Source organism: Cavia porcellus, unplaced genomic scaffold, assembly GCF_034190915.1.
Source record: "Cavia porcellus strain 051 isolate PalLab524CR breed Dunkin Hartley unplaced genomic scaffold, mCavPor4.1 scaffold_4, whole genome shotgun sequence".
NCBI classification, from domain to species: domain Eukaryota; kingdom Metazoa; phylum Chordata; class Mammalia; order Rodentia; family Caviidae; genus Cavia; species Cavia porcellus.
Window position 1 is genome coordinate 83589290 of NW_026947487.1, and position 27588 is coordinate 83616877.

Consider the following 27588-nt stretch of genomic DNA (forward strand, 5'->3'; position numbering starts at 1 on the left):
TCTCCCTAAGAGCAGGCTTAACGTCTTTCAGTTACCCTAACCGATGCTGCGTCCAGCAGCCTCCGGTTCCATAGCTGTTGGGACAGGACCTTTCTCTCAAAGCGGTCTCTTGCACTCACGGCCAGTTCTAATTGCAAGAAAAGCTTTTTTCATCTGGAGCGGAATCCTTATCCCTATAACTGCCACCCGTTGCCCTGGTTCTGCCCCTAGGACCACAGACAACAAACCCAATTTCCTCTTTCCATAAACATGCAGGCATAGGTTAAACTGCAATTCTACCACCTGCAAGCTTGGCATGACCTTGTACGACTCTTCATGACCTCATCCATGAAGTGGAGATGACAGGAGCATCTGTCTTCTGGGGGTCTTTGGGGAGGGGGGGTTGTTGTTGGGGTTTTTTGATGTTAAGGAGGGAGTCGGTAAGTATGTGCTCTCTCCCTGTGCTGGACCTTAAGTGAGAAATTGTGTTAGTTACTTTTCTAGTCGCTTAGACACAATACCGGCAACTCTAAGGAGGAAAGGTTTATTTTGGCTCACAGTTTGTAGAGGTTTCAGTCCACAGTCCCTGGCTCCAACACATGGAGCAGATGGCAGAGGACCATGGAGGAGAAATGGCTCATGGCATGGTGGCTGGAAGCAGAGACAGACAAATCAAGGGGGAAGGGAAGGCAGATAGACCCTTCTAGGCCATCCTCCTAGTGAGCCACCTCCTCAGACCAGGCTTCACTTCCCAAAATCACATTTAGCTATAAACCCGTGGACTAACCCACACTGATGATCCAGTCACACTCCCAAATCACCACCTACGAGTGCACAAGGCTTTGGGAGACAACTAGATATAAACCATCACAGAGACCTTGATGTTCTCAGTATACATCCTATTTCACAGTAGATATTTAATACTATTCCCCACCACCAGTGTGGCGGACTAGAAATGCTGCAAACTCATTGACTCTTCCCATCAAAAAGTGGAGTCATGGTCCCCTGCCTTTGAATCTGGGCAGGCTTTGCAACTGCTTGACCAAAAGAATGTGGTAAAAGTGACCCACATGGGGTTCGGGATTCAGGCTTTCAAAGACTCACAGTTACTCCCTGTGATTCCTTAGGACTTTTATCTTTGGTACCTTGAGCTACCAGAGAAAGAGCCTAATTGCCTTGAGACCAACATGCTGAAGAGCGAGCTGAACCTTTGTAGCAAAAAACGTGGGGCTGGAGGTTTAGCTAAGCGGCATAAGCGCCTGCCTTGAAAGCAGGCAGTCATGAGTTCGATCCCTGGTACCGATAAAAAGGAAAAAGACAAAAAAAAAAAAAAAAATGCTCCCACACTGCTCAGACAGTACACTTCAGTTTGTTAGTTGCAGGTAACAGTTCCTGTTCTAGTTCTGGTTGCTCCTGTCTCTCAGAAACAGATAGCTATTGTGATGTATCGCTGTTCACTATGATACACATGTAATCCCCCACTGACAAGCTATTCTGCCTCTGTACTTCCTGCTTGCTTATCCTATGTAAGCCCTAGACTACCAGAGATCAGGGCCTGATATTTGAGAATGACCTCAATCAGTGTCTGTCAACATAAATAAATCTGTCTCTAAATCCTGTATGTTGTTTCAGTGTTTCTGCTTGTTGGTGTAACATCTTAGCTCCTCCAGACCAGCCTGTTCTCCAGAAGAAACTATAAAATAGTGTCATAAGCTGCTAAAGTCTGATGATATATTGTAGGATCATAGATACCGTTCAGAATGACCACTGTCAAATATTTGATGGCTGCTGGTCCCCTCCAGATTGGACCTGCCCTCCCCTCTCACCTCAGCTGTTGCTCACGTGAGTCTTACTTAGAATCATTGTGATCAACTGTATTGTGAAGAATTGGAGCCCACCAAAAATCACAGCTCATAGGATAGTCTTCTCTGACCAGTTAGGAATTTGTCCCAGTGATTGAAGCAAAAAATGCAATCATTGGCTCATGACGGTTTCAGATGTGACTGGGTCCAGGTGCTCCAATGATTCTGTCAAGCTCCATCTCCTTTGTGAAGACTTTATTTTCAGCAGGTGACAAAAGGCTTTAGAAACTCAGCTTCATACCAAGTGTGGTGGTGTAAGCCTGTAACCCCAGGTACTCAGGAGGCTGAGGCAGGAGAATGGGAAGTTCCAGGCCAGCCTGGGAAACTCAGTGAGAACTTATCTCAACATTAGAAAAATTTTTAAAAGGACTAGGCATGTAGCTCAGTGGTATAGCATTGGGTTTGATCACTTAAAAAAAAAAAAAGGAAACAAGCTTCACAGCTGCTCAGGTTCAAACATGGATGGAAACCATATATGCCCAGTAAAGTTTCACTGATTCTCTCCCTGCCCTCCCTCATACTGGTAATTGAACATAGGACATTCATCCTGAGCTATATTCCTAGCTGTTTTAAATTTACTTCATTTTATTTATTTTGTCGTTTTGAGACAGGGTCTCATTATGCAGTTCAGGCTGGCCTTGGGCTCACTTTGTGGCCCAGGATGGTCTCAAATTTGCAACCTGCCTCAGCCTCCCAAGTGCTGGGATTACAGGAGAGCGCTACCACGCCCGGTTAATTTTTTTTCATTTTGAAATAGGGTTTCAGAGAGAAACACAGAGAGATCTCCAGTTGCTAAATTTCCTAGACTGGCCTTGAAATTGTGATTCTCCTGCCTCAGCCTCCCAGAGTACTGTGATTACATGTATGTAACACCATACCTGCTCACTGATTTTTTGAGCTCACTTTGTAGCCTAGGCTGGTCTCGAACTCACAAGGATCCTCCTGAGTGCTGGGATTACAGGTGTGAGCCACCACTGATTTTTTTTTCAAGGTTTAGAAGGTTTAATTATGTTTAGGTTAACTTAAAAATATGTAAAAATTCACCTATCATCAGCCTCTGCCTACTACATCCTTATAACCAGTTCCTTGATCATGATCCAGACTATTATCCAAAGGCTCTCCACCACTAAAGCTTCAAATGAAACAATTAGCCTGAATTATAATTTGCCTTAATTCTTTATTAGTTTTACAAATGAATGGATTTTATTCTAGAAGCTTTGTACATACACTGGCTGTACCGTAGCAACCAGCTGCAGCTCTATATGTTGGGGATAGAGGGGAAGAATGATGAGAGGTGGAGAAAACAAAGAAGAGATGAAAGCTGAGGTCAGGTGGAGCCCTTACCCGCCTGATGGGAGGAAAGGGACTGCTCAACCACTGTAGCACATTTGTGTGTACACCCAGGAGGACCAAGTCAGTTTCAACCCCACTGCCTAGCAACTTGTTTGGCTGGCCTGGGCCCCTTACCTTCCTGGAGCTGGAACAGATTGTTTACATGGCTTATTTTGGGCTGTGTTTTTAGGGCTGGCCTTGCTTTAACCCCACATGTGTGACCACTCTCCAGCTCAAAGGGCTCCCTACAATGTACTGTAATCATTTTTATCCCCTGCCCTGGCCCCAGTTTCTCATTTTTTGGAAGAATTTTCAATGTGCATGACAGGTTTTGCCTACATCCATCCTCCCTATGACCTGCACCCCACCACACCATTATTTCCTGATTCTTTATCATGCAGAGCTGAGTGGCCAGGTCAAAACCTGCAGTGGCCAGGAAGATGGAATTGTCTGGGAGTCCATGGATGGGGCCTACTGCATTGAAACTGTGTGGATCAAGAGTGTGAGGGCTGACGCTCTAAAGGAAAACCGAAGTATACCATCATTGGAGAAAATGAATGAATGGCTTGGGTAGCAGTTAAAATACCATTGGAATTTAGTCCTTTTGACAGCTCATCTCTTTCTATGCAAGCACCCAGTTTCAGGGTGGTGAAAATGTTTCACTTTCATTTTGTAACCAGAGTGCTAATTCGAAAAGAGGAGATCCAGGGTATGACCTACATCAGTTCATGTGACAAATATTTATTGAGTGCCTACTGCAAATCCTGCCCTGTGCTAGGAGCTGGGACACAAACAGATGGGAGGAGGTGGTGGCTGCTCTTGGACTTTTCAGTGCTGGCAGGACAGAGGGCCACAGAAACTAACCAAGGACCGCACACATTCCATCACATCACTGGCATGGGAACTTCTGGGAAGGAAAAGGACAACATGTTTACCTGCACATTGTACTGGCATCTGTAGGCAAGGGGTCAGGCAGCTCTCAGGAGGAAGTGACGTCTGGGCTGAGTTATAGACATTTCCACAGTAGCTTCCAGTAAGGGCTTTGAGGACAGCCAGACCGCCTCATCTCCCTGCAGCCTTCCAAGCAGCCTCGCAGAACATTTCCCAACTACTCAGATGACTCAATCCAAGGATGGTGACCTAAGACCATGGCACAGAGGGCAGGCTATGTGCAGGCAAGGAAGCAGGATGTGACTGTCCAGAGAGGAATCAGGAAACCACCTTGGCTCTTCTCTGCAGCATCTGCTGGGGAAGAAAGTTTCTGGGGGGTGTTTCACTTCCACATGTTGTAAGGCTGTCAGTACAGCGCCATGGCCCTGTCTGGCTGGCAAACACCTGATTCTAGTCCAACACCTGGCCCATTTTCTCCCAGGTTGAACTGGATCTCTCCTTTCTGCTCCATCTCCCCCTGAGCTTAACCTCCATCCTAGCAGGGATCCTGCATTATTCCTCTCTACTCACTTTGGGGGTCCCTGAGAAGTTTCCTGGGGACATGACTTGTGACCTCTGGCTTCATCTCTTGCCTTGAGATACATACTATTAGACAGCCTTCAGCATTTGCTGGATTTGAGGGCCACATTTTGCATTCACTAGCTCTGTTCCTGGGCAAATTACTTGAGCTCTCTGGGATTTCAGTTCTTCTCCAAAATGAGAAAAAGTCTATGGTGGCGGTGCAAACCTATGATCCCAGCACTGTGGGAAGCAGAGAATCACCAAATTCAGGGTATGCCTAGCAATTTAGCTTATCCTGTATCAGACTTTTTTTTAAAAAGGAGGTGGAGTGGGGATGTAGCTCAGTGTGAAGGTCCTAGATTCAATCCCAAATACTGCCAGTAAGTAAATAAAAATGGGCAATTATTACCCCCCAGGTGGTTATAAGATTAAATGAAACCTTGCACATAATACTCCCAATACAATCCGTTACACACTATTAATATACAGTGGATATATCATCAGTAACTTCCACAGTTCTCTGTAAAGTTTTGTGTTTTGTTTTGTTTTTTGAGACAGAGTTTTAACCTAGTTAGCTCTCAACTCTTGCTTCTCCTGCCTCAATTTCCCTGAGGGCTGGGATTATATATGTGGGCCACCAAACCTGGCTTCCCATCGTTTATTATGATGCAATACAATGCCCAAACCTGAGCCAGTACACTTTTCTGTAACCTGTCCATACTCACAATCAGTCTTTCCGGTAGGCAGAATTCCCAAGACCCGCTTCTGCCCGCGGTCTAGCAGCTCAGGTTCAGATCCAGGACGCGGGTGGGGAGAGATGTGCACACGGCGGAGGGACTCGCAGGGGACAGGGTGTCCAGTGCAAGACCCAGCCCCTCACACGCGGCACAGAGTGTACCGTCCCCGTCCGCCCCCAACTCTGCACCCGGCCCCTTGCGTGCGCCAAGGCTGCCCGGAGGCTCACGTAGGGCGGCTTCCGGGAAACTGCGCTCGGCGACCCGTGTGCACAAGCGGTGCGCTCGACCCTAGGGCGCCACTCGTGACTCCGCGCCCGCTGAGTGCCGGGCGGAGTTTTTGCACTCGCCGCGCAGCCTACCAACTATAAAGGCGGCGCGCCGAGCCCTGCGCGCCACCACGCCTCCTCCGAGTCTTCCAGCACCCGCTCGAGTTGCCCTTCGGACTCCGGCCGCCGCCTTGCTCGCCATGGACCCCAACTGTTCCTGCGCTGCCGGTGAGGGGAATGGGCCTGGTGTGGGGCTGGGCTGACCTCGGGGCCCATTGTAAAGCTGAAGAGCAGGTTTACGGCCTCTCCCGCATTCGTCTACCTTTCTTCTCCTCCCAGGCGGCTCCTGCACCTGCGCCGGCTCCTGCACTTGCAAAGAGTGCAGATGCTCCTCCTGCAAGAAGAGTGAGTGGGACCCTCTCCGCCCTCTGTCCCGTCACCGTCCCCAGCGTGTGCCTAGCCTGCCACACCGCCCTCTGGGGGGGTTAAGCAGTCCAGGAGGTCACCGGTGCTCTTGGGGGAAGTTCGCGCCTCCAGAGATACCTATGAGCGAGGGCGGGACCCCCTGTCTCTTTCTTCCCAGTATTCATCTCCGCCACCCTCTCTCTGTTCCAGGCTGCTGCGCCTGCTGCCCGGTAGGCTGTGCCAAATGCGCTCAGGGCTGCGTCTGCAAAGGGGCGTCCGATAAGTGCAGCTGCTGCGCCTAATTGCGCCGCGCCCTGCTCCCACGTGTACATAGAACAACAGAAACAACCTTTTTTTTTTTTTTTTTTTACAACCCTGACCTATTTGCTAAGTTTCGTTTTGTATGAAGTTATGTGACTGATAATAAAGTTATTGACTTGATTCCGACTCTGGTTTGGTTTGTGTGCCTTGGAAATCAGGGTGAGGGACTGCACTAGGAGTACTGGGTTCGGGGGTGAAATGTCAGGCCCTGGGTTCTGGGCTGTGGGCTGAATGTCTTACAGAAACTAGGGTTCTTCACTGAGCGTCGACTGTAGAATAGCACAGTGCCTCAGATCGTATGGTGGGTTGGCGGTTCCTACAGGATGTTCCCGGCACAGAAACTTCTCGATCTGTATTTTTTTATTCTCAGATTTCGCTGTCAATTTGTGTTTCTTATTTGATTTTCTGCTTAAAGTGACTACAAAGTGGAATCAACTCCACTTGTGTAAAGTCTCTCCCTTCCTCCATTCTTGTCCCAGGGGTTCAGGGAGCATTAAGCTATATTCCTCTACCCTTTTAAATTTTGAGACAGTGGGCTGGAGATTTAGCTTAGCGGTATAAGTGCATGCCTGACAGGCACCAGGTTATTAATCTGATCCCCGGTACCAATAATAATAATTTTGAGGCAGTGTACCATTAAGTGGCACAGGCTGGGCTGGATCTTGCACTCCTCCTGGCTCAGGCCCCTGAGAAGCTGGAATTACAGCCATGCGCCCCTGCACATACTCAGTTGCTTGAATTGTACATGGAGCTCCTCAAACTCTTTATGCAAATTATGTGATTTGATTTTCTATCAGTTACACACCTAAACTTTGGTGAAAACAAAGAAAGGCACACAACCTCAGGCTTTTCAGGTGGCTGAGGCAGGAGGATTAAAAGCCAGCAGTTTAGGAAGATTGAAAGTTTGCGGCCAATCTTTCCAACTTAGAGCTTGTCGCCACATCTTTAAAGGACTGGGAAACATTCATCTAGCACATGTGAGCACATGGGTTCAGTCCCCAGGACTCCCCCAATAAATAATAAAAATATGGGTTACTAAGATGCAAGCAAAGGAAAGTACAAAATCAATTTCTGTTTCAATGGGAATTTTTTTTAAATATATGGGGACCAAAATAACAGAGAAAATAAGATAATTACAAACACTACAGTTATACAAGGCTATTCATGCAGACTAAAACACTCTGTCTGGCCCTCCCTGCAAAGAGTCCTCAGGCTTGACCTGTGCAGGGACACTGCTAGGAGGGTCCCAAGAGCTGCCCACTGTGACTCTGCTGTGAGTCTTTGGAAATTCCTTCCCACTTCCGGTTGAATTCTGCTCCTCCTTTCTATCTTACCCCCACCGTACCTACTTCCAACTTGCCAAGTGACAGGATTTGGAGAGAATTGCCCAGGGTTTTTCTGGTAAGACAAAGCAAACAAGAGATTAGATCCAGAGAAAGCACTTAGTGTCTAACTGAATTCTGCAGTTTGGAGGGTGTGGTGGTGTTCATTAGGAAAGAATGAGGCACTGGGGGATTTATAATTAAAACTGACGGTTAGTGCCTCTGGCTATTTGTTGAGTGAATGCTATTTGATGTTCTGTGCAACAGGAAAATGAGTCTGGCCCAGAGGCAAGGATTACTTTGCCCTCCAATTCCCGGAGAGAACAAGGGATTTCAGAAGCCAGCCTGTGCCCTGGGTAGGTTTTGATGTCAGGCAGACCTTGCTCACAGCCCACTTCACCACCTCCTGGCTGTGTGACCTGGCAAATCACTGAACCTCTCTGAGCCTCCAGTTCCTCATTTGTAGAGGAAAGAGATCTCAATGTAGAGATAAATGAGTGGACTGGCTCCTGGCTAGGTCTTAATAAGCAGTGGCAACTAGGATCAGTCTATCCACACAGACATTATGGAGAATCCTGTCTCAACAGGCACAGAGACAGAGACCTATGCACCGCCCACGGTCATGCAGATCAGATTTCCAGTCCTTGTCTTTTGTGTGGTAAAGGGGAGATACCACAGGCGGCCTGCCTGAGTGCAAATCCCACCTGTATTACTTATACCCGAGTAGCAGGACCAATTTGTGGCTATTTCCTTTATTGTAAAGGGAGTATCACAATTGAGTCTTGCTGGTTAAAATAAATCTAAAATATATGTATTCTCCCTCCAGACACAGAAGCCAGGCCTACTGAGCCACCATGTGCACACAGGATTATCTTCATCTAACATCTCAGCATTTGACCTGAGGTCCACAAAAGTGTGATCAGTACTGGGGATCAGTAGTTGCCCGAGCAAGGCAGCGCCCATCCTTAGGGCACAGAGAGAAAGATGCCTGTCATTTCTGCTACCACCTGAATTTTATTCAATATTTTCTCCTTTAAAGTATTCATATTTATGTTGCTAGTTGCTACTGGTTCCCCTAAGAAATGGAATTAATAAGATGTATGTAGATTGAAGAAATTGAAACAGTAATGCATTTTAAGAAACTGGCCCAAGCTGGTAGTATGTGATCCCAGCCCCAGGGATGTTGAGGCAGGAGGATCAATAATTCAAGCACAACTGAGCAATTTAGTGACTTAGTGAGACCTTGCCTAAAATTTAAAAAAAGAAAAAAAATTTTGAAGGCTGGGAATTTAGCTCAGTGGGGGAGGCCCTGGGTTCAGTACTCTGTCCTACACTAAGTGAATAAATAAATTGGCTCCGGTGTTGTAAGAACTAACAGATTTGAAACTTGCAAGGCAAGTGGACAAGCTGGAAATCCTGCCAGGGGTTGGCACTGCATGTTTTAATCCCAAGGTAGTTTGGGGGGAGAGTTCTTTTCACATTTTGGGACCTCAATATGTTAAAACTTTCCACTAACTGAACGAGGCCCACCAATATGGACAGGAATCTGCTTTACTCAAAGTCTACTGAGGTAAATGTGAATCACCTCTAAAAAAGGATATCACAGCAACATGAAATCTGATGTTCAAGCAAGGAATGGGGTGCTATAGTTTGGCCAAACTGACATGTAAATTTAGCATCACATTTTTTAAGGAATGTTTTTTAATCTCTGATGAAATTTAGAATCACTGTCTAGGGCTGAGCTTTAGGGTTGCTTTGTTTCAAAGATTTCAAGCACTACAAGTGGTATTCAGTGCATACCTAGATCAAAGGAAAAAAGTGTGTTGTGTGTTCCTGTCACTGAGGATTGAACCCAGGATCTCATTGGTGCTAGCCGAGCTTTCTACCACTGAACTACATCCCCAGATTTTTTAAAATTTTGTTTCCAGGCAAGATCTCACTAAGTTGCCCAGCCTGGCCTCAAAATTGGAATCTTTTTGCCTGTGGCCAACACATGCATGTATTTCCAATAGTTGAGAGATTGAGGCAAGAAAATTCGGAGCCTTAGGCCAGCCTGGATAACACAGTGAGATAGTTAGATGAAGAAATGAAAGAAAGGGAGGGAATGCAAGAGAGAAAGGAGAACAAACAAAAACAGACAGAGGTCTCTATTCTTGACTTCCTTCTTTCCTTGGGATGCTGAGTGGATTCACTCCCAGAGGCATCAATGCCTAGGTCTGAAACTAACAATTTACATAAATTCCTTGCGCCTTCATTTTCTCTTTAGAAAAATGGGCTCATGACCCGTATTTCCTCTTTAGTGTTTTTAGGAAGGTGCAAAGAATGGAAGTGACCCAATAGGACTAATCCCAACTTTGTTATGTATGTAGTAGGAATATTAAAAGGAAAATAGTCACTTTTGCTGCCCTCTTATGTTGACCAGGTCTGTAATGTAACTTGCCCAGATCCCTCCCGTGAGGGCACACCCCATTTTCTAAACTGCTGTCCGGGAGTGGGATGGGTCACTAGGCTGTGGGTAGCTCCAGGAGAATCTCAGGCAGAGGAAGGCTGGACAATGTACCTAAATGTGGCTATGGACCTAAATGTGGCTATGGACCGGCAAGGCGGGGAGGAGTATGTCACATCCACATCAGTCCTCTGCTCGAGAAACTCCCTTCCTCTGGTCCTCACCGGCACCGATCCAGGCTGCAAACTCGAGCCTGGGGCTGCACAGGGACTCCGTAAATGACCTAGAGCCTCTAATGGTGTCTGGGACACAAAGTCCCTAAGTCCAGTTCCAGGAACTGCCAGGAGAGGCGGGGTAGGAGGAGCTATTTGGATGATATCAGGAAGGGGCGGGAACAAGAAACGGCGTTGGGAAAGACGCGCAGGCCCTGCGACTCCAGCGTGAGCAAAAGTGCCACCCCCGAGGCCGAACGCACCGAACCGCGCTCCTGGAGCCCGCGTCCCGCCGGGTGCTCGCGCAGCAGCGGGGGCCTTTGCCGCGGCCAACCCTGACTAGGCGGGGAGCGCGCCGCCGGCTCCACCCTCCCTAGTGGACTCACTGTGATTGAGTCACTGTGAGTCCTTCTCCCTTTCCCCTTGTACTCCTTCTCCCTTGGCTTTGTACCTGCAGTTTCTCCAGGCTTCCTGATGTTCCCCGAGGACTCTTGCTCCCCCAGCAGCAGCACTGTTTTTTAAATCCGCTTCCCAACCGCAGAGCAGATGTTTCTAAGAGGAGAGGACACATCTTGAGTATTGGCCGCAGACTCCTTTTCTTCTTCCCAGTTCTAACGCTTAGTCTTTTGTTTCAGACCTTTAGAGCCCTGAGCGGGGTCATCTTTCCAGTGACTCCCATTTCAGAGGTCAGAGTTTTTGAGGCTCCAAACGGCTGTGGTCTGCATGGCTGAGCCCCGAGCTCTCAGTCCAATGTCAAAAACAGTCCTGCTTTAAAGAAAGTAAGAGAGCTGGGCAATAGTGGCAACCCTTGTAATCCCATCCCTGGGAAGCTGACCCTGGAAGAGCTCCAGGCCAGTCTGGGCTACAAAGTTAGTTCAAGACCAACCTGAACTGCATAGTGAAACCGTGTCTCAAAACAAACAAACAAAAAACCAATACACACACACAGTTTCTTTTAAGTCAAATATGGATGACTACGGCCCCAGAACACAGATTCAAATGACAGTGATTGACATGTCCCATGATGGAAGACACTATATGAATTTTTACAGTCACAGACAAATGAGAGTCACAAACCAGTGTGCTTACTAAATGCATTGGTAAACATGCCAGGGAACTCCATCCTATAGGTTTTGCATTTTTAGCTTTAGCATTGGTGGAGGCTAAAGGTCAGCTAGGAATACATTCCAAGAAATTTATCTACTATTCATGGGAATGTTAGGTCAGATACAAAAGTTGAGATAAATAACTACTCAAGGCCCAAGATAATTTTGAGTCTCAACAGACACATGCCCTCCCTCCACAATCCCAATGTTTTGTTTGTTTGTTTGTTGTTTTTCTGAGATAGGGTCTAACTATGTGACTCAGGTGGCCTTGGACTCACTTTGTAGCCCAGACGGGTTTTGAACTCACAGCAATCCTCCTGCCTCAGCCTCCCAAATTCTGGGATTACAGGAGTGCACCACCACACCTGGCTCATGATCCCAATGTTCAGCCAAGGTCAAGGTCAAGTAGGCCGCAGGATCTTAATATAGATGAAGCTTCCCCATAGATCCTCAGTTCACATCATAATTTGAGTTATCCAGATTGAAGGGACATTGCCTCTTTTGGATAAAAGGCCTAAGGCCTAGCCTAACCTGCAGGGGTGAGGAATGGGGTTACTGTGCCTTGATCAGGACACATCTGGCCTTGCACTGAGCTGGGAACATGTTCACCAAGTGCTATTTCTCCTTATTGGCTCGCTGTCTTTTTTGTGCTTCCAAGTGATTCCTTGTACCTCCTGCAAGAAGAAAGTGTGGGACTACCTCTGGGAATCTGAGGGCCGGCCGGGAGACTGGGGAGTGAACCCAAGCTGGGCAGGCAGGAGCTGCCAATGACTAACCTCCCCACATCCTTTTCCCCTCAAGATCTGATTCAGCATTAGCACAGAAATAATGTCAGAGGTGGTTGAGTCCAAACTTTCATTCTGAGGTCTAGAGAGCAAGCAGAAAGCACAGATCTGATTCTTGAGGACCTTCCTATGGTGTAGCCTTCATCTGTTCCTGTAGGCCCTGTCACCTACTCCAGGCTGTCTGCCCAGTGCTAGAATCAGGTGAGGCTGAGCAGCTCTCTTAAAACAAGACTCCCAAGATCCAACAGCACTCACCTGAACTAAAGATCCTCAGAGGCTGGGGTTAGATCTTGAGCCAGGTCTGCTACTGGTAAGTCTGCTCTCTGACCTCTTATTGTTCCCTGTCTCCCCCAGACTGGGACCCCTGATGCCTTATGGCCACGAGATTTAGTACCAAGTAGTTCTGGTTTATAACTCATTTTACCATTTCCTCCTGGCTGTGTGGCCTTGGCAAACCGCTCAACCTCTCTGAGTTTACTTTTCCAAAGAGATTGTTTGTCTAGGCATGCAGCAAATGAGAAAGTGGTCTGGCTCCTGGCTATGGCTTAATAAGCAGTGGCACATTATTATAGACAGCTAAATTCGGAAGAAATAGTATAGGCAGTCAGACGAGGCTAGGCCCTCAAGGGAGTCAGTGTAGAGGATGAGAACACATTACACCTGTGATCCCAGATGCATCTGTTGGAGGACAGGCCTCAAAATAAAGATGGAATGATGAGACCTACATGCTTCCCCAGGGGATAAAATAATTGATGCCACCTGGTCCAATAAAGTCATCCTAGTGGGTGACCAAGACTCCCTGATCAGTCGCTTCCTAAAGGTCTGTGTTCTTTCCATGAACATTTGCTACCTGACCTGCCTCCCGCATTGGGTCAATATTACGGGAATTGTATTGGTTAACCATAGTTTTGACCCACATCGTACCCAGCTTGTGATTTTTGCTCTAAAAACTTCCTTTGAGAAGTGGGCTGGTTGGCAACCCACTTTAGGTCCTCTCCTGTCTCTCAGGAGCTGTCTCTCTTAATAAATATTTCCTGCTCTTAACCTCCTCTGCTCCGTAGAATTCACTCTTCAATTCTGGAGAACATGAACTCAGCATGTCTGACATCAAGCAGGTAGGGAGTTACGTTTTATTTCCTCTGTATCATAATCACTGTGTTTGCCTAGACTTCCTAGAGACAGATTTCTGTTTAAAGGTTCTTGAGAAAGACCCATCAGCTTGGATTTCACCCTGGATTGGAAGATGAGGATGGGGTAAGAACCTTGTTCAGCCTCAGCTGTAGTCTTGCTTCTGTGTAAGATTCCAGCAGCAGACAAACAAGAACATCCCCAGGCCAAGGGAGGTTTCTCTGGGACCATGAGCAAGTTACCTGAACTTGGGTTGTAGCTGGCCAATAGTAAAGTGGACTCACAAATAGCATCTCCCTTTAGGATCTTTGAAAGGATCCAAAGAATTCAAGTCATTCCGTAGGATACAACAGCAGCAACTAAATGTCATGCCACAGGAAAGAATAACAAAAGAAAATCACCCGTGCCTCCTGCCTTTTCACATAATACACAGTTTGTGTATCACCTAATGCTTTCTTTTTTATTTATTTATTTTTTGTCTTTTTATCGGTACAGGGGATCGAACTCAGGACTGCCTGCTTGAAGGCAGGCGCTTATGCCACTGAGCTAAATCCCCAGCCCCACCTAATGCTTTCTTTCTTTTAGCCGGGCTTCTATTTTTTGGAACTGCCATCTTGGATTGCAGCCAACGACTAGGCTGTGGGCACTCCTAGGTGAATTTGAGGCTTAGGAGGACCTGGATAAAGCATCTGTACATCCCTCAGGGTCGAAAAGGGGAGAGACAGACCCGCATTATGTTGACCTGGTGCTGTGTAGAGGAGGAAGGATCCAAAGACCGAGACCAGAGAAGCACAGGCAATGTAGGGAAGAGAAGTTCATATCTAAGTACTGTAGGGTGTTTCCTTTAGAAATGGCTTGCCAATCCAAAGCATCCCGGAAGAAAGAATTGGGTGAGATAAGCCAAGAATGACAAAACTTTATGTGAAAAGTGTGAGGTAAATGGTTATGGGAGAGCAAACTTGGGCCAAGAGAAAAAGAGGATAAAAGTATACATCGTATCTGCGGGCTATCATGTAAAGTCATGCAGGATAGCAGTTTTTGAGGTTGGCCTGGAGCTCACTTTGTAGCCCAGCCTGATCTCAAATTTACGATTCTCCTGCCTCAGCCTCTCCAGTGCTGGAATGTGTCACCATTCCCGGCTGCTTTTCTTTTAATATATGTCATCCATATCTTCTGGGAGAAGCTCTACTCAGGGGTTCTCCTGTTGCTCTGGGATCTTGTGACCGACAGGTCCTACGCATTTCCCCAGCCTGCCTGCCAGGCCCCATCCCTTACATGACAAGGGTAGTCTTTTGCACTAGCCCGCTAGCATCGATTCAGGAACTTGATGAGGTTACTAGGGTTGAACACAGACTCAGGGCAAAGGTGAAGCTGAGGACCGCAGCGTTGCAGATAGGCTTGCAGAAGGGACAAGGCCGAGGATCGAGTTCCCCAAACGCAAGGGGGTGTAGAGGGCCTGCTATCTGGCGGACATCGAAACTGGGAGACTAAGCGAGAAGGCCGCAAGGACACTGAGTACCTGCGGCGGCGCACGTCCCTCCAGGGGCGCCCGGAGGTGGCGCCCTGGTGCACACGGACCAGCGCGGGGGTAGGGGGGAGATGGGGGGGTGGGAGGATTCCCAGGCCCAGCTGTGAGTTTCGCTGACCCGGCCAAGGCCCGCGGGCTGTGCTCCCAGCGGAGCCAGCGCGTGCAGGGCCAGGGTGGGCGCAAGGGGGGAAGCGGGCCCTTTGGGACGGTCGAGTCACCTATGAAGTAAGCGGAGGACTTGAGGCTGGCACACCCTTTAGCTGCTTGCTTGCCTTTTTGTTACCGGCTTTGGAACCCCAGTCTCCATGCTCGAAATGGACCCCAAAATGGTTGTGTGCTCCCGGTTAAAGACTTCCAGCTTTGGTGCTTAGAGTATCCATTTCACGACAACAGAGCAGATGTCCCTAGAAGTGGAAGGGGCACCGCACTGAGACTGGAACTGACTTAGTAGTTCTAGTGCTTTTTTTTTTTTTGGTACCAGGGGTCAAACTCATAACCTCATGCTTGCCAGGCAGGCACTTAAGCCACTGAGCTAAATTCTTGGCCTTCTAGTGCTTTTTTTTCCCCCTTGTCAGGATCCCCCATTAACAAGTGAGAGCATTACCATCCTCCCAAGGACTCCAATGTCAGAGGCAAGAGTATTCCGGCTCCTGACCTCTGTTTCCCTTGTCACCCAGACAACTAAGGCTGCTCCACTAAAGACCAGTGCTCAGTCCAGCGTTTGGGTGCCTGCACCGCATAGGCAAGGAACTTTGTTCTTTCTAGACCAAGGACCTAAGGCTTATGCTAGTCTGTGAGAAATAGCATTAGACTTCCTTGCGTCTTCAGTAGGACAGAGCCAGCAGGTCTGGACTGGAACTGAGCTGGGTGTATTTGTTGAGACCCTGCTGTGTCCCGTTTGTTACCTTGTGCACTCGATGCCTGCCTTTCTCCTCTTCACAGGTGATTCCTGCACCTGGGCGGCTCCTGAAAGAAGCCTGAGTGTGTCTTCCCTTGGAATGTGGGCTTGGGCAGAGGTGGTTTCCAGATGGCCGATTTCCAGATTTTAGTCTAAGATAAGGAAACTGAGGCTCAGAGAGTGCATCAGGCAGACGAGCGCAGACCACATCCTTGAGATATTCCTCATGTGTGTAGTTTTGGGGCTGAGCTTCTCCCAGGGCTAGGAACATAGCTTGAGGCAGGCCTGTCATTGGGATAAATCTGCTGTAACCTCTCTCTGTCTCCTTTCTTCCTTCCTTCCCCAAGCTGCTGCTCTTGCTGCCCCGTAGGCTGTGCCAAGTATGCCCAGGGCTATGTCTGCAAAGGGGCATCAGGCCAATGCTGCTGCTGTGCCTGATGTGGGAGAGTCTGCTTCCCCAGGTACAGTGAGTGATGTGTACAAATTAGGGTTTTTTCATATCCCTGGCCATTTGCTATATCTCTTTTTCTATGAAACACGGGCTAATAAAAAAACGTTAACTTGATCTGACTCTGGTTTTCTTTGTGTGGCTTGTCCAGCAGACATAGGTGTGAGGAACTGCATTGGTAACCCATGTCCTATGAGTTTACACACTGAGTGCCTTAGGGTACATCAAGTTATCTGTCACAGCTCCTGTCTCAGCTAAAAATGTGAGAGCACTGGAATCTACCATATATATAGGCTTTGATAACATAAAATGGGAAGCCACCAAATTCAGTTATTATATCCAGCAGGCAAATCTCAATAAATATATGAAGAGAAAAAAAACCAGGAAAAATATAAGAAATGCAGACAAAACATTTATTCAAGGATGTGCACTGCAGATTGAAAGAGTCTGTACAACACTGGCTTAGATACCCCACAAAGAACTATCAATCCTGGCTTGCACAGGGGAAGTGACAGAATACTTGCTGATTATGGTGGCCATTGTTGATTTCCTGTTGTCATGTGTTGAAGTCCTATAATGCTTTCATTCTTTCCTTTTGATTGGTTTTCTTCTGTTTTTTTTTTTTTTTTTTTTTTTGCTTGATTTTATTGTGTGTGGGGGTATGGAAGCTATTTTGAAGAAAACAAGAGACATTATGGTAGCCATTACTGATTTCCTGTTACCTTGTTTTGAAGCCCTCCATCACTTGCATTGTTCTCTTCTGATTTATTTTATTCTGTTTTGTTTTGTCCTCCTTAAAATAACAAAAAAAATTTTAAAAAGAAGCTCTGTTTTGTGATTTGGCTTAGGATCTTTGGAAATCAAGCTGAAAGCCACTATTTTTTTTTTTAAACTGAGGATCAAACTCATAACTTCACACTTTGCAAGCAAGTACTTGCGCTGCTGAGCTAAATCCCCAGCCCCTGAAATCTACTTTGTTGTTGTTGTTGTCTCTTTGAGACAGGGTTTTGAACCTCCTGGAGCTCTAAAATGATACACTTATCCCTTTTAGTTAAGCTTTCACCATTCACTCATTTGGGAGGTTGTGGGCTTGTCTGATCAGTCTGCCATAGATAGGGTCTTGCTAAATTTCTCAGACTGCATGGGCTGGGGAATGTGGCTCAGTGGTAGAGTTCTTGTCTTGTATGCACAAGGCCCTGAGTTTGATTCCCCATCGCCACAAAAAAAAAAAAAAAAAAAAAAAAAGAAAGAAAGAAAGAAAAAAAAAAGAAAATAAGAATCAACCTCATTTCCAGATATACAGGCAATTGATCTTGTCTTAAAGATTTCAGTTAAGATGTGTGGAAGACATGTCTAGGCCAAGTGGAAGCTTTAGCCTTGAGCTCATGTCTTTGTGAGTTTAAATGGATTCAGATCCAATGACCCCAAGCTCTAATAGTGGGCTCCTAGGCTAGCCAATTACACTCCCTGCATTGCAGAAGTCTTCTAAGTAAAATAATTTTATAAGCAATATTTACCCAATTTTGTGAGAGTTCCAAGATCCAAAGTAATTTGACAAGGCCTGACAGAACTGAACACTCTGTAATCACCAGAAATAGTGAAAGGGAAGATATGGAGACTTATTCAGGAAATCCCAGATACTCAGGAAGTGGAGGCAGAAGGGTTGTAAATCTAGGGCCAGCTTGGGCAAATTAGCAAGGCCCGTTCTCAAAATAAAAGGGACTGGGATCGTAACTCAGTGATAGAGTAACCTTGTGTTCAATACTGGAAGAATAAGTAAAATTTAAAATCCAGATAGACAAATAGAAGAAATAAGCATTGCTTACTTTTCTTTTAACTGAGAGTCTGCCAATCACCTAAAATAAACCCCTCTTCGAGGCTTTCCCATGCCTTGAGACACCCTGAGCACGTGGGGAGTAGGCAGCTAGGCTTAGGGAATCTGAGCAACTGAGCCACCAGACCCAGGTGCCCGCGCACCTGCCGTAGCAGAGAGCAGAATGCGAGGAGGCACAACCTGTGTCTGTCTCCGTGCTGTTGTGTACAGGCAGTACGTGGCCAAAGGACCTAAGTGGAGACAGGGACAGGCAATACGGGGCGGGGGGGATGTAGAAGAAGGGGTCACATTCGTGGTCAGTTCTCTGCACTCATTTCCCTTGCTCCATTATCCCGCTGGCGCAGGTATGAAAGCACCTGCACACATGGGCACCTGGCTGGGTTGCGCGCCAGCTCTGGGAAAGGCGAAACTGAAGTAAAGGACTGGAGCCCAGGGACTGGTGACAGTTTGAACTGGGTTCCCGGAATGGTCGGGAGCGGGGGCTACTGGCCAGCTCGAGGAAATTGAAAAGGGTCAGCAGGGACGCACCGTGGTGCCGGGAGCACGGCCCCTCCCGCGTGGGCGGAGGCCACCCCGAGGCCACCCGGCGGTGCGCACCGAGCCGTGCGCGGGAATCGTGCTCTCGGCCCGCAGGGTGCGCTCAGCCCCGCCGAGGGCTGCAGGCGGCGCTGACTCAGCGCGGAAGGTGCAAGGGTGCCGGGCGCCTTTGCGCCCGGGCCAGTGCTCTGACTATAAAGTGAGCGGGCAGTTCCGAGGCACCATCACGCCTTTCCAGCAGCTCTTCTGCCTCTTTGCACCAGAGTTTCAACCTCGACTCTCTTCGATTCGAAATGGACCCCAACTGCTCCTGCGCCACTGGTAAGGGTGCGCTGTCTGGGTCTTGGTATCACCGTTTCTTAGCTAGAGGTCTCTTTGGAGGATGGTACGTTTTCAACGCGGTTTAGGGGGACTCCTTACTTTTACTTTCCTTTTTCTTGGGCTTCCCGTTTTCCATGCCCGCGGGTCCCATTTCAAGGAGGGTGAAAGAGACTTCAGCCTGTCTTGCTCATTACCACTAACCGGGACTGGGTCTGGACCTGGCGCCTTCCCTCCCTGTGAAAACATCAGCAGGAGGAGAAGGGACCCTTCCATCCATCTTCTGTGGCACAGACGCTGCCAGGGCTGGGCAGGCAATGGATGAGTGCAGGTTGCTGGGGGTCCGCTGCTGTGTCTTCCGCATCACACCCTAGGCTCAGCGCCTGTCCTTGTCTTCTTCACAGATGGCTCCTGCACCTGCACCCGCTCCTGCAAATGCTCAAACTGCAAATGCCCCTCCTGCAAGAAGAGTGAGCATGGGGACATCTGGGGCTGCGCTGAGGTGGGAGGGAAGGAGAGCTGGATCTGAGAACCGTCCTCTGTGTAACTGGCCCTCTTTTGCCCCCGGGGCCATTCCACTCCCTCTCCGGGTTTTCTGTACTGCCCTGAGCTCAAAATGTGACTTGAGCTCAGGTGGGGCAGTGAGCTTTTTTTTTTTTTTTTTTTTTTTTCCCTATGAGGACAAAAGCCTTAGAAGTACACACTATTGTCTCACAACAGAGCCCTGCTACCCTAATGTAGGGCCCTGTGGAGTGGGACGGGGCAGGTCTAGTGCCAGGCCTGCTGCTGGGTGGGTGCTTGGTAAATGTGCTCTTTTCATTGTCCTTTTTCTTCCTCAGGCTGCTGCTCTTGCTGCCCAGTGAGCTGTGCCAAGTGTGCCCAGGGCTGTGTCTGCAAAGAGCCATCGGACAAGTGCAGCTGCTGTGCCTGATGTGGGAGACCCTGCTTCCACGTGTACACGAAGTGATACTACAAACCCACAGTTTTTTCACATAACCCTGACCCATTTGCCAAGATTCTTTTTCTATAGTATGTGAATAATAAATTCAGTAACTTTATTTTGACTTTGTCTTCCTTTAAGTGTCTGGGTAAATAAAGAACTGTGATAAGGGTTTGAATTGGGAGTGCAGAGATCTGGGTTTGGAAATTAAATCGGTCTCTAAGAAACAGTGTCTACAGGCAAGCCCCTGAGGTAGAGTTAGGTCTCCTCACTGAGCTCCATTTTCTATAAAAGGAAAGAGCAGCATGCCAGATCCTGCTGGGGGTGGTGGGTGGGAGCAGTTAAATGGTCCCTTGTTCCTCAGCTGAAGTGTTGATGACACAGAAACTCCTTAATCCCTTATTTCCTAACTTGTGTACCTCATTGGAGGTTAGGGGGCAAAGTGACTACAGGATCCAAATACACTTCCCATTGCTTGAATCCTTGGGGCTTCTCCAGCTGCACAGACCTAAGATTTAGTAAATGAAATCCATCTCAGACCTAAGGTTTAGTAAATGAAATAAGGTTAATTGTGGATAATGAACTGAAAGAACAATACATGAAATGCATCTCTTAGATTCAACAAAAACTTCAATAAAGATATGAAGAAATAGGGAAACTAAAGATGTGTGCCACTATGGTCACGGACATCATCAGTGGAGACTGGAAACTGCACTGAAGTGGGCCACACACCTTGAACAGCACTGACCCAGACGTCCCCAAAAGGAACTGTTGGCCATGACTTGTACAAGGACATCCCTAAGGCACACACTGACAAATCAGTGAGACAAAGAATGTAACAAAGCAAAAAGCCAAGATCATACAGGTCAGAAGGAAAGGTGAATGAATTTCTGCTACAGCTGTCCTTGTGCCCTGGCCAGGAGTGGCAGAACATGGTGTCACTGGATGGTAAAACCTCTCCATCTGTGTATTTACACAGATACTTGTTACCACAACTGAAAACGAAAATCAGTCTCATTTCTGGACATAGAAAGTAGTCATGAAATACATATATATGTTTTATGTCTCCCATAACCGACCCTGGGTTTGCTTTTAAAGATTTCTAGGCTGAGTGTGACATACTCCTGTAATCCCAGCATTTAGGAGGCTGAGGTAGGAGGATTGCTGTCAGCTCAGCGGCATAAGCACCTGCCTTGCAAGCGCATGGTCGTGAGTTCAATCCCCCATACCAATAAAAAAAAAATATTGAAGGAGAGCAGAGTGTGGAACACAGGGCTGGGATCCCAGCTACTGTAGAGGCCAAGGTGGGATGATGAGTGCAAGCCCAGTATGGTCAAATTAGTGAGACGGTGTTGTAGTCAGGAGTTGTGCAGAGAACAATTACAATCAGGACATGGAGTTTATAATATTATTTTTATAATGGTCACCCAGAGTTAACACAAGAAAATACAGGAAATCTATCCACAGCACTAAAGACATAGGATATCTAGCCAAGGGCCTGAATCCCATAGCAATGTCCCACATGAGTCCAGATGAAGACCCAGAGCTCATGACAATGCCTCCCAGGAGTCCAATTGGAGGTCTAAAGTCCACAAGGACTCATAACAGTCTCTCTTACAAATCCATGCTGGGAAGGCCCAAAGGTCAGTGGTGGAAGCCAGGAAGTCTATGCCAGGAGGGTGAAGGAGCTGTGCTGTTAGGTTGAGGGTTCCACGCTGGAGCCGAGAAATCACATTCACAAAAAAGACAAGGGCTGTCCTGAAAAGCACCATAGCCATCCTCAGTGACAGAGACCCCGAGCTCCTCTGACAAGTATAGTCGAGTACATGCCAGGAAGCTAACATGGTGAGTTCATCCTGGAGACCAAGTGGTACACGTCTTCCCCTCCGGAGCCAGGAAGCAATGCTCAATGTGAGGACCAGAGTTTTTCTAGGAGAACCAGTGCCTCAAACAGCAATTCATAGGAGAACCCACAATGCCTCAACACCTCAAGGCAGTAGCTTCTCTTTCTCCACGTCTCTATTTATGCTGGCAACTTTCCTCAAGTGGAACATCTATGCTCAGCTCCATGCTGATATAATCCAGCTGGCATTAAGCTGACCACTAGTTCTTAATCCATAACAGAGAGCAAAAGGGAGCAAGAGGGAGAGAGAAAGATACAGAAAAGGAGGGCAACTTGGTGGTTTAGTAAGACTCATTTCAAAATGATAATGAAAAATAGGGCCAGTGGCTCAAGTACCTGCCTGGAAAGACCAAGTTCCTGAGTTTGATCCCTGGTACCAATAAATAAATAGACTGGGGCTGAAGCTTAGAACAAAGGCCCTGGTTTCAATCCTCAGTGTGGGGCATGGAGGGTATCAGTGGAGAAATGCCTGTTTGTCTTACTTTTTTATTTAATGCAGGATCTGCGTATCATCTGACACGTTCCCTTTTGGGGGCATCTTCTATTTTCACAACTGTCATCCTGAAGTGGGTTGGCCTGGCTAGGCTCCGGGAGCCCCAGGGATGACCCTATGGCTGTGCCCACAGGTCGATTCAGCCCGGGAGAATAGAAGGGTGAGGTAAGGGAAGACCTATATGCATTTGCTACAGTGTACACAAAAACATCGGGACTCAGGAGGTTAAGTTAGGGACATCCAGGCAAAGGTGACTTGGATGGTGGGTACTCTGCACACGACCTGCTCATTGCTCACCGATAGTGGTGAGGCGGGACTGTGGGCACGTCACTGCACTCGAGCTTCCAGCCAGGCTATATGACACCCATGGTGCCAGGCCGGGGGTAGAAGGGCGCTGGGACTGGGTTCCGGGAATGCTCAGGGTTCAGAGCTGTTACAGGCAGCTGAGTTAGAAATACAGGCAGTGAGACAGGACTGAGCCCCCAGAGAAGCCAGTGCAGAAGTTCAGATACCTTGCAGCCATGGAAGAGACAAACACCTCCTGCTGTGGGCCAGCTCTCAAGACAAAAAGCAAAGCACATACAGTCACATTCTAAGGATCCACAGTCCAAATAGTTCTGTGTCACCCTGAGGAAGTCAGGAGTCAGCATCCCAATTCCTACAGGGTCACTGCTCCAAAGCACGCCACTTACTACGCAACTCGCTGCCCGATTTGTTCCTGATTTAATCAACTTGACCTGAGCAATTAATCTTATGCGCTGACCACAGTTCCGTCTCACCCTCTGCTCACTTTGCGAGTCCCCATTTCCCCCCTCCTTGGACCCGTCTCACCTCATGATTTTACTCTATAAAAGACAGTCTTTGGCAACCCACTCCGGACCTCTTTGTTTTTCTCAATAAATATATTCCACTCTTAACCTCCGTTGTTCCTAAAATTCACCCTTCGATTTTAGAGAACAGGAGCTCGTACCGGACATACAGTAGGTCGGGAGTTTCATTCCCCTAAATCAGAGTGACCAGCAAATTTACGGGAACCGGCGAGGGCCGGCGGGACCCCGAGGCTGGGCGAGCGCACGATCCCCCGCGCGGCGGCCGGCACCAAAGGGGCGGCGCCCGGTTGCTCAACCGCAGCGCGCAAAGGGCTCTGCGCCCGGCGCGCACTGTGCGCTCAGCCCTGCCCTGAGCAGCGGGCCGTGCTCAGAGTGCGAGCCCCGGGGCGGGTGCACAGGCTGAGGCGGGACCTTTGCGCCCGGCCCGGTTCCCTGGCTATAAAACTAGCGGGCGGGCTGAAGGCACCACACGACTTCCAGACCATAATCTGCCGCTTCATCTGCTGCCTCCGACCTCCGGTCTCAACTCGGCTCAGTATGGACCCCAACTGCTCCTGCACTACTGGTAAGAGATGCCTGGCTCTGGACCTTTGTGTAACCAATTCCCAGCGCCAGGAAAGCGGAGCCCTGGGTTTGAAGAGGTTGCATTTGAGTCCTGAGCTACATGAGCTCACTTTGTCCGGTGTTTTCTTTCTGGCTGCATTTGTCTCCCCGGTGCTCTGTGTCAAAGTTTGGGCTCAGTGCTGGCCTGCCTGGTGTGGCACAGCTGGCCAGAAGGCTGCTGGCTGGGCCCCAGGGCAGACCTCAAAGAAGTCAGGGTGGGTGGAAGGAATTGTCTCTTTGGAATTTAGGACATACCGCCCTGGTCTTCAGTCCCAGTCATCCTGGGCTGAGTCTGGAGTTTCTTACCATCCTGAGTGGGTCAAGACAAGGAGGAATTTGACCTTTTGAGATGAGAGGACAGATGTACGCCTTCCCTCCTTCCAAGCGAGGAAGGAACTTTCCAGTCGAGTGGCTCGCAGGAGGGGCTGTGGATAGTTAACAAGTCACCACTGTGTCCCTTGCATCTTACCCCTTGATCACTGCCTTTCTTTTCACAGGTGGCTCCTGCAGCTGTGCCAGCTCCTGCACGTGCAAACAGTGCAAATGCACCTCCTGCAAGAAGAGTAAGTGTGGCTTTCCTGGGAATGTGGGGCTGGGCAGAGGTGGAGCCACAGGGACAGCAGGGAGGAGCAGGCCAGTGTCCCAATCCCCATCCCTTCCTTCAGGATTGAAGTTCAGAGACCCACAGAGGTGAGGAAGCTCTCTCATTATAGATGCTCAGAGAGGCCAACTTCCACCAGAGTCCAAGCCTGAGCTTGAACCTCGGCCTGCTGTCCCACATCCTCCGGGACTGGAGATGGAACCTAGGGCCTTTGCATTGAGCTTTACTGCCTGGCTTTTTGAAAATGTTTAACTCTGAGAACAGGGCCTTGTTTAATTGCCTGGGCTAGGTTCAAATTTGCAATCTTCCAGGTCTAGTTGGGTCTCCTGCTTCTCAGTACACTTGAGTCCTGAAGCACTTAATGCACATGATTTGGTGACTATGTGTGGTTTCTAACTTGCTAGGTCAACCTTTTCCTTTCAAAGCACCGCCAGAGCTTCCCTGGTTCCCACCACACCTGCTCTGTTAGTTTGTCCCACCTCAACTTGGATTTTCTCCCTTGGTGGAATTGGGGGTGGGCTGGCTTCTCCAGCCCTGCTGCCCTGTCCTGGGCTCAGGGGGAGCTGAGCAGCCTTCATAGGAAGTGTCAATCGCTCCGAAGATCCACCAGCTTCTCCTGACAGAAGCTGCTCCTGAACTGAGGTTGCTCTGAGGTTAGAGACAGGGCAACCAAGCCTGCTGTTGGGGTGAGCCTGTTTGAACTGTCTCCTTTCTTCCTTGCCAGGCTGCTGCTCCTGCTGCCCTGTGGGCTGTGCCAAGTGTGCCCAGGGCTGCGTCTGCAAAGGGGCATCATTGGACAAGTGCAGCTGCTGTGCCTGATTCCAGAGACCCTGCTCCACATGTACATAGAATGGCTGTAAAAACCTGCATTTTTTCATATACCCTGACCCATTTATTACATCTTTTTCTATGAAATACGTGAATGGAAATAAATACATCCAGACTGTTTGCCTCCAGGTGTCTCTTGGTGTGTGGGAATCTGGGACTTGGTTATGGAGGATCTGGGATGAGGGAGGACAACAGGAGTGGAGTCCAGATGCAAGGTGTCCTGCAGTTGTTCCTGGCCTTGGCTCTCTGTGAACTGTGCCAGGAATTTCCTCTGTCACTCTATAGAAATAGTGAACTGGTGGTCACTACCAGTTTCATGTCACAATCTGCATGCAGTACTCATTTGTGGTACACTTACTGCCTACACAGTTGGGTGCGGGGTTCTTAGTAATGAAAGAAACATAGCCTGGGGGCTACTGAAGAGGCCTAATCATGGAATAGAAGTCCTCTAAACAGTAGCCAGGTCTGAGACACACACAGAGAGTCTTGATGAAGAGCGATTTGCAGGGACCCCCAGGAACTGCATTCCTGCTAGAGCTCAGCTTGCGGAAATGGGGAAGAGCTGGTGTGCTCAGGAAACAAGGCCAATTTGGTCGTGTTCAGGGGACTGGCACATGCTCCTTTCAGAGAGGAAGGGAGAGACCATGTGCCTCACTCATCTGAACCACCATCCCGATGGTATAGCTGGTTCACTGTGCAAGGCACATTCCTGCCCCCCTTCTGCTTTATTATATCTCAGATCCGCCCCGGGGAAGCCATACTTTTAACAAATATATGAGGTTGCAACCTATTGAAACAGTTCTGTAGAATCACTTAGAGAAATCAAATGACCGCTGTCATTTTCTCTGGTCTCAAGTGTGGGAAATACTCGTATTTCAATGGTATTTGGAACAACTCTCCAACTGTGGCAGTCTGTCCCAGTGGCTGAGGGAACCTGGAAGTGTCCTGTGGAGGTTCCCCAGCTCCTGTTTGGCTGTGGAGGGAAGTGGGCAGGCTTGCCCATGCAGGGGACAAGTGTCCTTGCAGAGGCCAAAACAGGCTCACAGAGTAGGGCCCAGCTTCCTTAGGATGCTCCATGACATCCCAGTGTGCGTGGGCTGGTGTCCTGCATGGACTTCATAGGGTATGGGCAGGGCTGTGACATGTTTATTTCATGGTTTGGAAGCCCTGGTGCCAAAGTCCAAAATGTACGCAGCTTTGTTTTTTCATAACTATTTTGGAGAATTACAGCTGCCAAGTTTCTCAGGAGATGGGTACATGGTGTCTTTCCCAAGGCTGACAACACAATCATTCAACTTTCAGCCTTTTATTTTCCAAATCCTGTGTGAAGTGGCATCTTCCCTCCATCCTCAGCCCTTCCCTTGTCCTGCCTCCCTCAGAGATGGGTGGGACGTGGCCATTGTGGATGTCTGTTGGGCAGATTAATTTAGAATAATTTCTAAATTGGCTGTCATTTGAATCCCAGAAGTTTCAGTGCCAAGCTTAGCAGTGAGGATCAGCCTGATAAAACAGGTCAGAGCATCAGCGCCACAGCCATGTTGCCTGGTGAGGACCCATCTACCACTGAGGCACATTATGTGCCTGTCTGTGCCTCTCACATCTCATCTGGGGGACAGTAATCATGCCTGTCAGATGGGGTGACTGTGTTCAGTTCTGTCGATGTCCGCTCCCGGCCGGCAGGAAGGACACACGACAAAGTCTGGTAGTGGACAACCTTTTCTTTTTATTTTCCTTCTCCGTACAGCCTGCCCTGGGTTCTCCCAGCTGAAGCCTCCTCTGGTCCGCTCCCCGCGGCTCCTTTTGTGCTTCAGTCTGCCCCAAAGCCTCTACCGGTCCGCTCTCCGCGGCTCCTTTTGGGCTTCTACTTCCGGGCTTCTACCTGGCTTCTTCTTCCGCCCAGGGGTGGCACCGGTATATATACGGGTACAGTGTCCAATCATGTTAAAGTAAGCAAGGCAAGCTGATTGGCTAACATCATCAGTTGCCAGGCAGACTATATTGTTGAGCGGGTTGTTTACGCGGTAAGCAGGAAACTAACATATTCGATGGGAGGGGTAATCTACCTCAGGCCTCACTCTTTACTACAGGCCTCACGTCCGCCAAGTGAGGCGACCGGGCTCGGGGCTGCGGCTCCCAACACAGTTCCTGACACATATCAAGGGCTCAGTAAGTGCTGCTCCTTCTTGACCAAGCATGGTGTCTGACAAATAGCAGGTGACTCCTAAGTGCTCTCTGCTCAATCCAGCGGGCACTCACTGGGTCTTCTTCTGGCTGTGAATCACTGCACCAGGCACACAGAGGGAAAATAACAGAAATAGGACTCAATCTTGCTTTTTCTGGAGATTTTATTCAAGTCTCTTTTTATGCCAGAACAACTCAGTTCTAATGCCATGAGATCAAAGAAAGAGGCAGACAAATACAGGACTGCACAGAGTGAAAATTACGGGGAGACTTCCCAATGAAAGCGGACAACG

The 27588-nt window shown here is 48.5% G+C and overlaps 3 protein-coding genes and 3 long non-coding RNA genes across 9 annotated transcripts in view; 4 read left to right on the top strand and 2 right to left on the bottom strand.

Annotated features, from left to right (window-relative positions):
* Window positions 1-5499, bottom strand: part of LOC106028133 (uncharacterized) — a 54331-nt gene extending 48832 nt beyond the window's left edge. For all 4 annotated transcript variants that reach the window (XR_010046973.1, XR_010046972.1, XR_010046970.1 and 1 more), the window contains exon 1: window positions 4109-5499. This is a non-coding gene — a long non-coding RNA (uncharacterized LOC106028133). The remainder of the gene's footprint in view (window positions 1-4108) is intronic.
* Window positions 5500-5655: 156 nt separating this feature from the next.
* LOC100727780 (metallothionein-2) lies at window positions 5656-6474 on the top strand. Its single transcript, XM_003472084.5, has 3 exons — window positions 5656-5856; window positions 5968-6033; window positions 6244-6474. Exons 1-3 carry the CDS (start codon window positions 5829-5831, stop codon window positions 6333-6335), a joined length of 186 nt encoding a protein of 61 aa, XP_003472132.1. The 5' UTR covers window positions 5656-5828; the 3' UTR covers window positions 6336-6474.
* Window positions 6475-12133: 5659 nt separating this feature from the next.
* On the top strand, window positions 12134-16283 carry LOC134475618 (uncharacterized). Its single transcript, XR_010046795.1, has 3 exons — window positions 12134-12535; window positions 13287-13340; window positions 15824-16283. It is a non-coding gene; the product is annotated as an uncharacterized LOC134475618 (long non-coding RNA).
* A 2366-nt stretch (window positions 16284-18649) lies between these two features.
* Window positions 18650-19974, top strand: LOC106024976 (metallothionein-2-like). The gene is made up of 3 exons (XM_005004688.4): window positions 18650-18919; window positions 19321-19386; window positions 19756-19974. Exons 1-3 carry the CDS (start codon window positions 18892-18894, stop codon window positions 19845-19847), a joined length of 186 nt encoding a protein of 61 aa, XP_005004745.1. The 5' UTR covers window positions 18650-18891; the 3' UTR covers window positions 19848-19974.
* A 1276-nt stretch (window positions 19975-21250) lies between these two features.
* LOC134475745 (uncharacterized) lies at window positions 21251-23405 on the bottom strand. Its single transcript, XR_010046974.1, has 2 exons — window positions 23223-23405; window positions 21251-21614 (listed from the first exon to the last, which is right to left on the bottom strand). It is a non-coding gene; the product is annotated as an uncharacterized LOC134475745 (long non-coding RNA).
* A 50-nt stretch (window positions 23406-23455) lies between these two features.
* On the top strand, window positions 23456-25234 carry LOC100727228 (metallothionein-1D). Its single transcript, XM_003472082.5, has 3 exons — window positions 23456-23647; window positions 24183-24248; window positions 25011-25234. Exons 1-3 carry the CDS (start codon window positions 23620-23622, stop codon window positions 25103-25105), a joined length of 189 nt encoding a protein of 62 aa, XP_003472130.1. The 5' UTR covers window positions 23456-23619; the 3' UTR covers window positions 25106-25234.
* The last annotated feature ends 2354 nt before the right edge of the window (window positions 25235-27588 follow it).

What these genes read in the sequence shown, in the direction of transcription:
- LOC100727780 (XM_003472084.5), top strand. Translation starts at nt 5,829, where the DNA reads ATGGACCCCAACTGTTCCTGCGCTGCCG. An exon ending in CAACTGTTCCTGCGCTGCCG is followed by an intron (nt 5,857 to 5,967) that starts GTGAGGGGAATG and finishes TTCTCCTCCCAG; the next exon opens with GCGGCTCCTGCACCTGCGCC. An exon ending in ATGCTCCTCCTGCAAGAAGA is followed by an intron (nt 6,034 to 6,243) that starts GTGAGTGGGACC and finishes TCTCTGTTCCAG; the next exon opens with GCTGCTGCGCCTGCTGCCCG.
- LOC106024976 (XM_005004688.4), top strand. Translation starts at nt 18,892, where the DNA reads ATGGACCCCAACTGCTCCTGCGCCACTG. An exon ending in CAACTGCTCCTGCGCCACTG is followed by an intron (nt 18,920 to 19,320) that starts GTAAGGGTGCGC and finishes TCTTCTTCACAG; the next exon opens with ATGGCTCCTGCACCTGCACC. An exon ending in ATGCCCCTCCTGCAAGAAGA is followed by an intron (nt 19,387 to 19,755) that starts GTGAGCATGGGG and finishes TTTCTTCCTCAG; the next exon opens with GCTGCTGCTCTTGCTGCCCA.
- LOC100727228 (XM_003472082.5), top strand. Translation starts at nt 23,620, where the DNA reads ATGGACCCCAACTGCTCCTGCACTACTG. An exon ending in CAACTGCTCCTGCACTACTG is followed by an intron (nt 23,648 to 24,182) that starts GTAAGAGATGCC and finishes TTCTTTTCACAG; the next exon opens with GTGGCTCCTGCAGCTGTGCC. An exon ending in ATGCACCTCCTGCAAGAAGA is followed by an intron (nt 24,249 to 25,010) that starts GTAAGTGTGGCT and finishes CTTCCTTGCCAG; the next exon opens with GCTGCTGCTCCTGCTGCCCT.